Source organism: Puntigrus tetrazona, chromosome 14 (assembly GCF_018831695.1).
Source record: "Puntigrus tetrazona isolate hp1 chromosome 14, ASM1883169v1, whole genome shotgun sequence".
In the NCBI taxonomy this organism is placed as follows: Eukaryota; Metazoa; Chordata; class Actinopteri; order Cypriniformes; family Cyprinidae; genus Puntigrus; species Puntigrus tetrazona.
This window is the reverse complement of record NC_056712.1, coordinates 4,286,692-4,301,626: the sequence shown is the minus strand read 5'-3', so window position 1 is coordinate 4,301,626 and position 14,935 is coordinate 4,286,692. Positions and strand designations below refer to the sequence as shown.

Genomic DNA, 14,935 nt, shown 5'->3' with positions numbered 1-14,935 from the left:
ACGAAGTGTAACAAGTGTTGGGTTTCTCTGGTCAGCGATATGGCATGGTCTGCCATCGGAGGTCAGCGAGGGTTCATGGGAAAGCTGACTGCCAGTGTTTCCTTGGCCTTCTCTGACCGATTCCATCTTTGCATGCTTAATCTCATGATACCCATTTCTGTGTCTGCATCATTGCATTAGCAGACTTATAATAGCTGCAATTAGCTAATGACACCGGCCCACTTGGAATCTGTGACAAACCTAAAGATCTTGGCTAATTTGATTGCACTTTCAACTGAGCTGAATACAAGTCCATACCAAGGACATTCACTATTTTAATATTGGTAGAAACAGCTCTTCTCATGTATCTAAATGGGGAATATCATTTCTGAATGACACAGTGATGACAGAAAATGTGACGATGCAGTGGAAAGAGGACAGCGTCCTGTTGGCAACCTCCACAGGTACAGGAAATACTAGTAAGGGATGAGAAAGCGACATGTAGGAAACCCACACAGATGTCTCCCCTCCCACAACATCCTGACCTCACCCCAAATCCCAGCCAGGAAAGAGGAAGGCCACAAGTAGGCAGATAGACGTGCATGAAAGGACGTACAGTCGCATTTTTGGATCTCATCCCCTCCCGACGGGTGACAGCAGAATCAAAGCGTGCCCCTGGCCTTGGCTCTAGTGGACAGAGGAACTGCATCCAGCCTTTTCTCCTTCACTCATGTTTTAATGTGCATGCACATCCCCTCCCGGGGCTTGACCGATGTCCTCCATGGGGAGCCGCGGGATGCTGACTCCTCAATCCAGGGAGGAGGTCTGTTCCGTGGCCTAGCTGCCCTCCAGTTGTAGGCCGGACATACAGCTATTTCAGGCCCTGTGCCTTACTGTTTGACTGGGATAATGTGATCTGACCCCACTGATCATAGATAGATAGATAGATAGATAAGATAGATAAGATAGATAGATAGATAGATAGATAGATAGATAGAACAAGTTAACATGTCACTGTTTCACTAAAGGAAATTGTGAAATGAAAAGCCAAGCAGGAAAACAGGAAATTTACTGGACAAGACAAAAAATGCATTTGCCTATCAAAGGCTCCATGTTTCCGTCCTCAAAGCAAAAGGGAAAAGACTTTTGCCACATGACCACCTTTGAAGGCTTCATTTCTCACTGTTATATGTCCCATAGTGAATAACAATCCAGCATGAATTCTCCAAAGTGCCAAAAGGACTGCTCTTTGCTCCTGAGCGCACGATTTATCTGTTTTCCACAGGCGTGCTACTTCCCAAAATACCCAGCAACTCACTTTCAGAGTTTCAGGACTGTCACCAATGCGACATATTCAGCAAACCACATATCTGAATCTAGAGTACAATTGTGCTTTTCAGTTGAGAGCAGTGAGAGACTAGATTTGCTGTACTCAGATTGATACGAACACCGTTTATCTGAAATAGAAATCTTTTTAACGTTAGGAATGCCTTTGTCATTGCTTTTGATCAATTTCGAGCACCCTTGCTAAAAAATGTGTTTAATCATGTGTTTTTAAATTATTAAAGTATTATATAAATTCTTAAATTCTATCATTCAAAATATTTCTAAACAAAAATATTTCTAGTTTTAAAATTAAAATGTAAACAACTGACTTCCGAACTAATGTCATATGTTATAGGTCTAGTAAGAAGTCAGCCAAGAAGCCAGAAGTTATTTACGTAAAAATGTTAAAACTATTTTTGTTACAAAAAACCAATCTATGTGGACATGTGTTAACCTCCTGAAGGCGTATAGGTTAGTTTTACGTATGACACTGCGCTTGCAATATAAAAACAGGATAGTCACAAGTCACGATACTTGATAAAGAGCTTGAACATCTGCAGAAGCAAGAAAAAAGTATATTTACTGTCTCATGATAGTTTAATTTTTGTGCCAGGTTTAGTGTAGGTGGTACATAATTATCAAACATAATAGAGCGTTACCTCTTTATCACCAATACGTACAACAAAAACAAAATAAAACATTGCTAGATACACCTTTACCTGTTTCAGATAAACTGAATGTGCTTTTTACATGTGCTTTCAGATTAAAAGTGTTACAAAATGTGCAAAAAACTATTCATTTCCAATTAATTTGCTGAAAAAACAGCATAACCTGGTTTAATGTAATTTAGTAAGTTGGTTTAAAATTGAAGCACTGGTTTACAGGTTTTCATTTATTAAACGATAAATAAATACATGTACACAGTATTAATCGATTAGTCTGTGTATGGTCACATCCAACTAGCTCTGAACAGCATCACATTCTGAATTCCGTCAGGGTTGACATGACCAGACCACTGTGGAGAATTGAAACCAGGAATTGATTTAGCCTCCAGTTGTGTTTTATACCCAACACTAAAGAAAAAACAATAAGGAGGTAACTAAACACTGCACACATCCAGTATCTTTTGCAGCGTGCTTTGAATTACAAACAAGCAATACAGTACGTGCCCTCATCTGTCTCTGCCTAGGGGTTAACCCTTGCTAACTGCTTATGTATTACCCCAGTCATATATCACGCTGACAGGTTAACAGTCAGCACCCCAGACGACTGCAACGCACAGCATCCTTGTGAAAGAAACGTATGTCCATATGGAAGAGATCTGGCACACCACGTCATGCCAATTTCACACTGAATCTTCAGTTTCAACTGGACGATTTCAAAATGCTGTCATAATATCTCCAAGCTCCATGTCAGCCTGCTATCAGACACCTTCTTGATTCGGTTCATTCCTTGGTGCCATCCTGCTGCGTCCACGGGTTGTGTCTTGGCAGAAGACGCGCTCGCACGAAGCAAACATCCTTACAAATGTTTTTGCTGTGTGCAGTGGAGAGTTAAATCCAGGTCCATTGAGCACAGTGCAGCTAGTTCGGATCTTTTTTTTCCGTGTCATCATCACATCTGGGGAGAGTAAATGAGAAACGCTGTGGATGAGGAGTGACCGCTCACACCGTGAGCTCCTTAATGTTTGTCATAAATCTTTTTAAGTCAGCATGTAGGCAACTCAATCTTTCTAGTTCAAAGTTAGTAAACCATGTGGCGATAGATCATATTTAAACCACAGTAAGACAGAACTTGACGTGGTTAGCAAAACACACGCTTTTTCTGCACCATTTCCCTTTGATTTTGTAGCAGTAAGGTTTAGGCACATGCAAGGGATTATAATATGAGCCATGGCCCATATTCATTCAAACGTATATTTGGCGAGATCAAGACTTTATTCTGATATTTTTACGCTATACAGCTATCATGCAGATACCACAAAAATAACATTTTTCTATTTGTAGAAAAGTTTTTTTCTATCCAGGGCTTGTAACGCGAATCTCTCAATTTGAATTATTCATCAGGAAGTTTCTTTTTTACAAAGACTTTCTTTAGTAAATAATTGAGTTCTACGCATATCTAAATATATGATTCGAAGTATATTGACTAATAATCCTTAGCCGCCAGCCAGGAGCTATGATGTATTCATGATGTAGTAATGTTTCAATAATTCTTCCAGTTCCAAGCTTGTACTAGTTTGTGAAAATTCTATCTCGGCTTCAATTTATGAGCGCTGTTCATCTGATATCACACCTTTAAATTAAGCTACGTTTTTAACAACTCATAGTGTTCAAAACAGTCTCGATTGTTGTCAAGTTACAGAAAAGATTAACGACTGCCATGCTTTTTCAAGAGCTCCACAGCAAACTGCGCATATTAGCACCATTTGTTGTTTACTTTTGGGGCATGTGGGAGCATTCGGACCTAAAAACGTGTGACGTCACCTTTCAAACAAAGAGTAGATTTATACAGCTTTTAAATGACCTTCTGTGGATTGTCATCTATCAGGACATCTGCCACTTGAGATGTTAAAGAAGGCATCTGACTTCTCAATCTTCTTTCTGAAACTATCCATAGCGGTTTGATAATATTCAAGTCGGGTTTATTTTGGTATTTTGGTCCAGTTTTTATAGTGAATTCATCTTTTTCATATTCCAGCATTGGTGACTGTAGGTGTTGGCTTTGTGAATTTCTCTTTTTTTAAAGAAACAGGGTCTTATAATAAGATTTGCTCTGACTTTTGTAGCAGTGGTTCTGTGTTTGAGGCTCTCTATCATTCACATCGGTTTTTGGCCTACTAATATACACTCGTTCGCTGGAGTCTTGTCATGTTTATGTAGTCATAATCGTAAAGTCTGTTGTTCTAAAAACACACAAAAACCGGGCTGTTAGGGTTACAGATGTTCCTACTAAACAGATTTGTACTTTTTGCACTTTTAAGTGTTTAGTTCTACAATGTACCAATCTAGGCTGACTATAATGCACATTTTCTATTTTAAAATAGTTCTCTCTATATTACCATATTAAAAATCCTATATGCCATGTACAGTGGATCTATTCTTTATTAGAGAACTAAAGGTCAAGTTGAAAAGTGGGGGTCAGTGACTGCATGCCTGGCTTTTCTACGGAGCCTGCCTGCAAGAAGAAAATAAAGTACAAATTATAAATAATAATGACATTTAAGTTGTAAGACTGTAAGTTTATTTTTATGCCATACCTGCTATTGGATGTGATTTCCTTTATTTTTATGCCTAAATCGTTGGCTTAACCACTGTGCAGATTATTTAGAACAAAAATGACCTTAATAAAATAATTCACGTTTGTTTTTCCCCTTCCGGATATTGGGCTGCGATTCAGCTAAATTATATTGCACTCAAACTGGTAGTTAAGACCAAAGCAGATGCAATGCACACAGTTTTTTAGAAAAGAAAAAGAATAAAATAAATGTGGACCCCAATATTTCACATTATCCATTGACTGATATCCCACTATAAATCTTCAGGACTGATAATACTGCTGTAGAAAAGCCACCAGGATGTTCATGTTCAACTATAAACAGGTCATTGACTCTCCATCAAATATTTACAAAATTCTATTGTTGGCTTTTGAGGCCGGATGCGTCTGAAACAGATGGATTGTGCACATGAAATGCACTGGTCCAGAAATATTCTGTGTGATTGACATGAGTGCTTATGGTGTTTATGGAGTCGCAGGGACAGGCATGAAAAGCATTTTGCTCTGCTAGTCTAAAAAAAAGAGCAGATGCCATTTGAACTGTGCCTCACTCTCACTCTCTTTTACTAGATTTAAATCTATAGAAAATAAAATATATCCTTCTCATAAATTAGGAAATAAATTAGAAACACCAGTTTTAGACTCAATATTGAGTTGCATAAATGGTTGTATATTTTTCTTACAGGACGTTGTGTATTCATTTCCACAAACTTCAATAAACTTGTCATATATAACACTTGTTGATGTGATTTGGAGGCACGTTTTTTTCTTCTTGTCATCATTTAGTGTTAATTAGATCCAGGTGCGTCTCATAACTCCTCTTTTGGCATGTTCATACGCCAGTGTCCTTTGAGAGCATCAATAGACATTTAAACCATCAGCAATTAACGTGAGCACAATGACCTTTTGACCTTTCCTTCCCACTTTCAGTAAAGCACCAACCAGATTAGGGAGGCTTTTAATGTGTTCAAGGAACTTATAGTTAAAAAGTCCTGTATTAAATGATAAAACATATCTGTTTATGCTCGTCTGGGTAATTGAATGAAACACCCAATGATGGGAAAGGCGGTCCCAGGTAAACGATGATACAAGGTGCATTTTGTCCAGGGGTCAATGCATGCTCAAAAATATTTAGATGACAAAATAAGTGACAGTATAAAAACAAAGTAACATAAACATAAACACAGTCATTGCAATAGCAATCTATACAGTTAGGGATTTTGTCTGGTGTGAGTATCAATGCCTGGAACATAAAGGGAATTTGACTGTTTCTTAGACTTTGCTCATGAAGATGCTTGTCTTTTCCTGTAGGTCTGGTGACTGGGTTTTCTATGAGTCCACCCACCCTTGACAACACCAAAGACCAGCTTGTGATTAACGCTAACGACACACTGACCATTACATGCAGGTACAGTCAAATGATCTATTAATGGGTACTAAACTCTTTCTTTTTTTTTTACCATTTTCTGTCATAAACAACTACTATATTATAACTATTATAGCTCATAATAGATATTTTTACTTTTTAAAAGTATTTAGTCCCACCACAGAGCTATTTAAATTAGTTAAGATAGATGACCAGTTCTAGAAGCTAAAACTATTATCATTTATTTTTACATTTATATACATTATTAATAACACTGACTACCCCACTGCATCTAGGGTAAATTGGTGTTGGTGCCAAATGGCTTAAAATGTTTAGTTAAATAAATAATCAAGACGCAGATTTGGTTGATTTTATTGAACAATCAAATACGTCTGTGAGCTATTACAAAAACAAAGGGAAATGTAGAATAATGTTGAATTTGGAAGTCATTGGATGGCTAAGTTTAGAAATAAATGTGGTATGAAAATGGAGGGAGGCAATCCAACATATTTAGCTCTAATCCCTTTAGAAATTGCAGCCATTTCTTGCCAAGAATTCCCAGAATAAATAGTTTTTCAACATATACCTTTGAGAGGAAAGCATAGTTTTGGGCCGCCGCGCTGTGTGATCGATGAACAGTGTTACGCAAACTCATGGCTGGCATTCAGAAATCACTGTTTCCCATTATCTGATTAAGGAACATATTAGTGTAAATGCCACTGCCTTTTCCTTTGCCATCTACAGGTTTATCACAGGTTTCAAGAATCAAAGCAAACATTTCTATTATTATTTCTTAAACCCTACAATTGAGAGTTTTAATCAACCACCCTCCTCTAGTCCTTACATTAAGCCATCCTGCTTCGTTTGTGCTACAAACCTCAATGTCATATTGATAGAGGTGTGCAGGTGTGTTGTACTTTTAGAAATCTGCACATATTTACACAGAGAAGACAAACTTTATCCAATCAGAGGTAGTCCGTCTGGTCCAAACCAGTATAAACCACTTTTTCTCTCAGAATATATACCCTCAAGCTTTCAGGTATCATGTGGCTGTGTATTATGGGGCAATGTTCTTGGTAAAACATTTGGAATGGCACTGACTTTAATGTGATCATCTGACCTATTGCATCAGGGGACAGCGGATTCTGGACTGGAGCTGGCCTGAAGTGTCTCTAAGTAAAGTGGAGTTTACTGATCGCCAGGATCAGCAGTCACCTTTTGACATCCCGGGCCACAGAGCGGTCAGGGTGAAGGAGTGTCAAGGGGAACCTGGGAAACCTTACTGTAAGACCTTAGTACTTACCAACAGCCAGGGCAATGACTCGGGATACTACCGCTGCTTCTACAAGGATTTTAAAGCTATCATCGATGGAACCACGGCAGCCGGCATTTTTGTCTTTGTGCGAGGTGAGAACTGTAAACAGACTAACTTAATGTTGGGATAAAAACTTGTTGTATTATTCAGTTTTGGTGAGCAGTGTATATACAGTTTATATTATAAGTGGTGCGCGGCCAAAAAAAACGTATGTAACCCTAACGTTTATCTACATGCCTGTATATATGGCTGTAGTATATATCAATGCTGTTACATTTTTTAATGAGGTTACAGTTTATTGTGATAGTCCACTTTAGATATGCTACTAACAACAAGTAACGTTATGTTATTACATATAACTTTATGCAACTGCATGCCATCTAACTCTCATTAGACTACTAGTAGACTTACATAAGGTTTTGTTTAGGGTTGGTAGAATAAGCTGATATGTACTGTACTTCTAAAATTACTAAACATAAGCATAATAAAATTGTAATATCACTGTATGATATCATTAAAATTATTTATAAAGGAGGCAAATGCTGTGGAAGTGTTGCAGCACATACATTACACTGAGAACAGCTTAATCATTAAAGTAATGTAAATGATGTACTGTAAGTAATTAATGCCATTAGGAAGCTATGAGGAATCAAATGGTGTTTAAATGTTGTTGTTAGAATGAGGCTGCACTTAATGTTAAAGTCTGGAATAAATGGACTGCAGTTCTTCTTTGTTCTTTAGCATATTTATGTAAATACATATTTAACCTTTGAAAGTAGTTCAGTTTAGTTCAATATCAGTGTCTGGTCCCTTTTGTGGCATTTTCCCGAGGCAAACCGAATCACAAATCCCATTTTTATTTGACTGCCTTCAAAGAATGCTTGGCCAGGCCGTCTTCGTCTAAGGTTTCGATTTTCTTTGGGTAACAGACAAAAACATCATAAACATCTCATTCAAAACATCAGCCTTCTTCAGAAGATCAGAAAAGATTACACACGAACACGCTTAGAACATGTTTGGTTTACCCTGAGACGGCCTGGGATAAGGAAAGAGCTTTTATACTAAATAAACTAATGTCATGAAAATAAAAAAAACCTTCACTGTTAGCCTGACAATTTAAAAGGAAGAATATTCTGTTTGAGTTTGATAGCTTGAGCATATTATCCTCTCAGTATTGTGAATAAGAGTTTAGCTGTGCTTTAATATACTTGTCAAGCTTGCTTTCGTAAATAAATTGGCCTTATCAGCAAAAAAAGTTTTTAGTTTAACCACGAAAGCAGCAGGTTATGGTGACTAAAAGAACAAAAACAGGTCAGACAGAAAGTAGTGCCTACAATCCAGCGAAGTTTAATTTGTCCTGTGTTCACATTTTTAAATAGTTAAAAAAAATACATTAGCTGTTGAGCATCGTTAATGCCAAACCAACACTGGTTGTTTCATGAGTATAATTGAAGAACATTTTATATTTTAAACAGTGCATTGCAAAAAAATAGTGTATGGTTTCAATAGAAAGCCTTTGACCGTTTTGGAGTGTGACAGAAATTTTCACAATTAAATGTAACCTTAAAACTATTTCTTTAGATTTAGAAGTTATTTTTAATATAAAGCACTTTGAGATTTTCTTTGATTCTCACTATAAACTCAATAATACAGCTTATTAATTGGTAATTGAAAGTAATTGGTAAATTTAGGTTTTTTATTTATAAATACTCACACATAAAGTATATATTTGGAAAATATTTATGTTTATACATTTAAGTATTAATTTTGTTATATTTTATTCATATATATATATATATATATATATATATATATATATATATATATATATATATATATATATATATATATTATATTTATGTAATTTTTTTTCTCTACTAACAGCTTTTGAATGATGTTGATAAATAATGAAAGATTTTATGGTTGAAGTATTTCTTCAACATTTCACAGGTGGATTGTTTATCTTCGTGATACAGTCCAGCTCTGTATATTTGTAAGCAATTGGTTTTGTCCAGATCAAAGAGTCAGCAGAGTCACTCGTGTGAAATGCCAGGTGATTTCTCCTGACAAGATGCCGAAACAGTTTCTACAGATCTTACCAGGGGGTTGATCAGAGCCAGCTGAAATCACAGCTATAAATTAGCAGCGAGCATACAGCAGAATGGCACTTCGCGGCATGTGGCTTAAGTTAACCGCTTATATGTCCCGCTGCCTCTCTGAGTTGTCGCTATTATAGCTTCATGTCATGCCCTCCAGTGCCTCCCAGTCTCTTCACCCTCAAAGAAGCAATTCACCTCCTGAAGATGATTTATGGTGACGCACCATAACTGTGAGGAGTTGTATATTTTTCCTATTATGTCTGTACATGCAGACCACCGCTGGGCAGAAACACGAAACATAAACCTCAAGATACAATCCTTTTGTTTGGTCTCCGACAGCTTGGAGTGATTGCTTTAAGCTACATGAGGAAAAAAGACGTTGTTAGAATAGTGGTCGCTTTAGAGATGCAGGCATCGCCAGGTGATGCACAAAGAAAGGCTTAGAAACAGCGCCGTGGCCCCCTGCTGAAAGTGAAATCTGGAGAGGTTTGTTTAGTGTCCCACACATATGCATGCTGACCAAGACAAAAGGCTGTTATTAAGTGGTTTGAGGAACGTCCTAGGGACTGTTGATAGAGTGGTGTCATAAAAATGTGCACTTTTAGATATTCCAGATCATCCACAGACCAAATCTGGCTAAAAATTGCATATTCAACTTGAGATGGAATGTGTTGTCTTGACTTTATTTCGAGTTAAATACTTTAACGATTTTGTCAATAAAGTCTGTGACATGCTGTTGATTGGCACGGAAAATAATTTTGAAAAATGTGTGTTCAGTCACACACACACACACAGTCTAGGAGGCAAGTATAATTTAGTATAATTTGAAGTATTACCATCTACTCTATGCAAGTCTGTGAATACAAACGCCTCTAGCTTCCCAAGCGTAGCGTGTATCAGGCCGCAATTCATAATGCATTGCAGGCGTTTGCAGCATTACAGCAAAGAGATCTATAGCAAGCATTAGCATAAAGAGTCATTTTTCTATTTTAGGTCAAATGCTATAATGATGGAGCAACAATCTGAAGACAATCTTGCTCAACCAGTTAAAGTCAATATCTTTTTTTAGAACTCTATCACCCCTTGAGTATGGACGTTAATGACCAGATCAATGTTGCCTGAGACTGCTTTCTTGCATTTGCATACTTGTGTATGTGTGACTCTGTCCTTAAACGTGTTAGAATGTGGAGCACCCTTTCCCAATGAAATTGCGTCCTTAATGCATAACCAGAGGTTGATCCACCAAAATTACAGCTCAAATACGTTCTACTGTACTTCCTGGGGCAGGTTTACTTAAGAAAACTATAAACAACTTAACAAATTTCACTTTTCTTCAAACAAACAGACCCAGAGCATCCATTCATCAAGAGAAATGTGAACGACATGGAGACCATCTTCATAACGGATTCTCAAACTCACATTGAAGTGCCATGCCTGGTTTCAGATCCTGACCTGAAAGTATCTCTCTTCTCGGTAGGTCCTCCGATCGCAGCTCACCTGATATCTCAGTTTCTGCTAAATGGATTAGGGACTTATTTGTTTTTGTATTATTTTAGAGATTTAGCCCAGGATAATTGCAGTTATTGCATATGCAGTGCGACTTCAGCCCTTAGCTGACTCAAGTGACATAGCTTTCCAAACCAAAGGAAATAAACAGTAATTTAAAGAATTTTTTTTTTCCCTCCAGAGTTTTAGCAACTTGGTTGTTCTCCAGGTAATCATAATTTATGGGTTGGGTTTACTGGGCGAAGTCTGTAGTTTTGAAATGGAGCAGAAAGATACGGTTCTGTTTATACTTTGTTAAAATAAACTTTTTTTTAGACATCTTTAAATGTGCTGTAACTGATTTCAGCTTTCTGCTACTTCCACCATTTTGCATCAACCCTCTCTGCATATAAGACAAACCAATGTCAGCCAAATGTATGTAACTTTCTGATTGGCTAAAAAGTTCTCATGATAATCCCTGAACTCTTTCTTTTATATATATATATATATATATATATATATATATATATATATATATATATATATATATATATATCTGTTCTAGATTTCTGCTAACTATGTACTTAGTTCGTATAGTTGCATTTGCTCAGCAAATACTTACACAAATAATTATTTTTGGATCACAGTCATCAGACTAAATGTATGCCATTTAATCATGCATTAGATTGTAATATTGGTGTGTAATTGGTTACTTTTAGATTGATGTCTAGAGCTGATTGTTTGTTATTGGTTGTACAGATAGACCAGGTTCCTTTGCTTCTAGAAGGCAACGACATCATCTGGAATAATAAAAGGGGCTGGTTGGTTCCCAGCCACATCTTTATGAACAGTTCCACTTTCTTCGGCTTCTTCTGCTCCACCTCAGTCCACAACAACGAGTACAGATCATCTATATTTTTTGTGCAGGCAATAGGTGAGTATTAAATATTCAATAGAATAGCTGCCCTTTATATCACTTTTTTCATATACTGTGCATTTATTTTCTTCAGAACCTTTCTCCAAGAGGCAAAAAGTCACCCGCTGCATGCTGTTGGTAGACACGTACTGTTTACTGTAGTTGTATGCAACGAAGCCTTAATAAAATCTTGCCCGTAGTTAACAGTAATTTAATAGTTCACATTAGCAATGGTCTTATAGCTATAATAACAAATAATAGATCAAGATGCTATTGAGTAAACTGAAATCTGACGATTTTACAAAATGTTGATATTGCCAAGAAAGATCATTTGTGTTTTAGATTTAAAGCATTTGGCAGATACCAGCAGAGAGACATGAATAACAAACATTCATCCATCAAATAATCAGTGTCAACAATCACATTCCAGTTTCAATCTTTTGATTTTAAGGTTGTGGTCAGGGGTGGGAACAGCATTCTCAGCCGCTGCTGCCCGCTGCAGTATGTTTAAGGCTGTGAGAGGTTTTTGATCTAAGAACATGTTTTACTTGGTTAAACATCCTTTATTAGATTATTATGCAAGTTGCTAAATGCATAAATGTGAAAGTATAATATGATATTTTAGTAAGTGGAATTTTTTAGCATGTAGACTTATATCAGAATGAAAACAGGTTTTTTTCCTGACACTTGAGTAGATTTTCCTTGAATGCTTCATACTTGTGCAATTGGCTGTGATCTTCTTCCATTCTGTTGAGGGACCTCTCAGAAATGCTTTATCATTACACTGCTAAATGAGGTCATCGTCCTTCTTTTTTCGATCTAAAGTGAGGGTCATACAAAAGACCGGCCAGAATCAATAGCCTTTTTACTCAAGAGGGACAAATGAAAACTTTGCATCAATTATGTGGTGCTGTAGAGTCAGCAGAGCATACCAGCTGACCAACTGAATAAATATTACATTAGCATATCTAATAAAATGCATCTAATGGCTTTGTTTGCTTCACTTGCTTTATTTGGGCCATTAAAACTTACAAATTACCAAAAACTCACAAAGTCACAGTTGGGTTTATTTAGATTAATGAGGTTATTACTAATCATGCTGATCACACGCACAGAAAGGACCAAAGTAAAGAAGACATCAGTCAATGCCAGATCCTGTAATTTCACAATGTTATATATTTCAAAATTTGCTGAGAAAGTGTGATTGGTGCTTGCTAATAATGACAGTTGTAGTGTGGATCATATCATGTTGTAAAATCTGAAATATTTTTTTAATAACACTTTATTTTTTATTTATTGTCCTTGTTACTACACCAATGACAGTAAAGTACAATGCATTATTACATGCAACTAATCCTAAACCAAAGTTTAACACTAACCCCACAGTACAGTAAGAACATGTTGTTAGTTAATATTACCAAGTGCTTATTTGTATAACTACACTTTCATATAAAGTCTAACATAGAAATCTCACTTAAGCTGTTCAGCACAGCAGTACTTTGATAACTGCCCAGAACATCTAGCAGCTGCCCACAACACCCTAATATCATGTGGAGACAGCAAAGATACAAACACTTCATCCATTACTCCAAGAACTTGAAAAGTGCTGACAAGTCCATGTTTGCAACACCCAACAGGACTGAAGTTTTACGAGCTCAAGCTGTTTCCTGAGGACTCGCCCGTGGAGCTCATGCAGGGGGAGGCTCTGGAGCTCAACTGCACGGCCCTGGTTGAGTTTAACACCGGAGTGGAATTCCACTGGGACTACCCAGGCCAAAAGGTAATTACCAGGCCACACTGCACATTACAGTTATCACTATCATCAGCCACAAGAAAGAACATGACCTGTCCAATTCAGAACAAATGACCTTCATCTAATTAATTTGCGATGGTACTGGGCTGTGAACAAAAATGCAGTGGCTTTGATGTGATTGCGTTCTACAGTAATAAATCTCTGATAACATATGCAAACCGTCTTATTCATGATTCTCCCGCACTCATGTGCTTATCTTAGGCCACTCATTCAGTACATCTATCCAGTTATTATTTTCGCTGTCTCAATAGTCCAGGATTTCATTTCTACACCAGCCTCGGCTTCCTGCTTCTCTTGTTTACTGGAGCCATGCAATTCACGTTCAAGTCACATTTAGCCTATTATAAATAAAGCCTCATTTTAATTGACAATACATTTTTATTCATTAAAATTCAAATGCTTAATTGGCATAAATACTGGCACGGTGCAAAAATAAAAGGCCTCCAATTTCTTATAATTTTACATATTCATATCATATGTTACATGCATTTTTAATATACTTCTTTCACTGTTCCAGCATAACTCACAATGATCTATGACCGTGGTGTAGTCGTTTCAGTAGCTATTGACCTTTCAAAATGAGGAAAAGTTAGTTATGTGGTAGTATGTAGTATTTTAATTGGTGACATAACAAATACCAGAAGTGTATACAACAAGAACACAAAAGGCAGACCACTAATCAGATTTTTTTGCACTGTGTGGACAGGAGAAAAGGCCGGCGGGTTTTCAGTTTGTGCGTAACATCCTGGACAAAGCCACGGAAGTCTCTAGTATCCTCACAATCAGAAGCGTTAATGTGGATGATAGCGGTGACTACATCTGCTCTGCCAGTAGTGTAGAGGAAAAACAAGAGCTTGCTACTGTAGTCTTAGTACACGGTATGTAAAAATATGTTCTATTATACACACAAACAACACTTTGCTGCTAATGAAACTGCTATTCTTTCATAATTCCACAGAGAAACCTTTCATCAGCTTGGACTACAGGAATGGATCAGTTATAGAGGCAAAGGAGGGAGAAAAATCTGCCCGGCTGCCTGTGAAAGTGTCAGCATACCCCTTACCGGAAACACAATGGTAAAATGTCAAGCTTTTGCAAACACGCACGACCAACAGCGTGTGTTTCTCACATTGTGAATTCAGTGCTTGCCATATATCATGTATTCTATCATCAAAATAAATGACCATTCTCTGCATAAGAAGATGCTTTGCCTGACAACACCAAGCCGTCAAATTACAGTATTTTATGATTCAATTCTCACTAATAACAAGCCATTAACCATGACCTTTGCTGCAGTAAACTTTTTATTTGCTTAATAGTAAGCAAGGTAGTAATTAAGTTTAGCTATTTGGGTAAGATT

General features: G+C 37.0%; 1 protein-coding gene across 2 annotated transcripts in view; it reads left to right on the top strand.

Annotated features, from left to right (window-relative positions):
- The window catches only part of flt4 (fms related receptor tyrosine kinase 4), a 34,837-nt gene that overhangs the window by 2,435 nt on the left and 17,467 nt on the right, over positions 1-14,935 (top strand). For both annotated transcript variants that reach the window (XM_043257984.1, XM_043257983.1), the window contains exons 2-8: positions 5,893-5,989; positions 7,080-7,354; positions 10,707-10,834; positions 11,606-11,780; positions 13,400-13,542; positions 14,282-14,453; positions 14,534-14,651. In XM_043257984.1, coding sequence (XP_043113919.1) covers positions 5,893-5,989; positions 7,080-7,354; positions 10,707-10,834; positions 11,606-11,780; positions 13,400-13,542; positions 14,282-14,453; positions 14,534-14,651 — 1,108 coding nt within the window. The remainder of the gene's footprint in view (positions 1-5,892; positions 5,990-7,079; positions 7,355-10,706; positions 10,835-11,605; positions 11,781-13,399; positions 13,543-14,281; positions 14,454-14,533; positions 14,652-14,935) is intronic.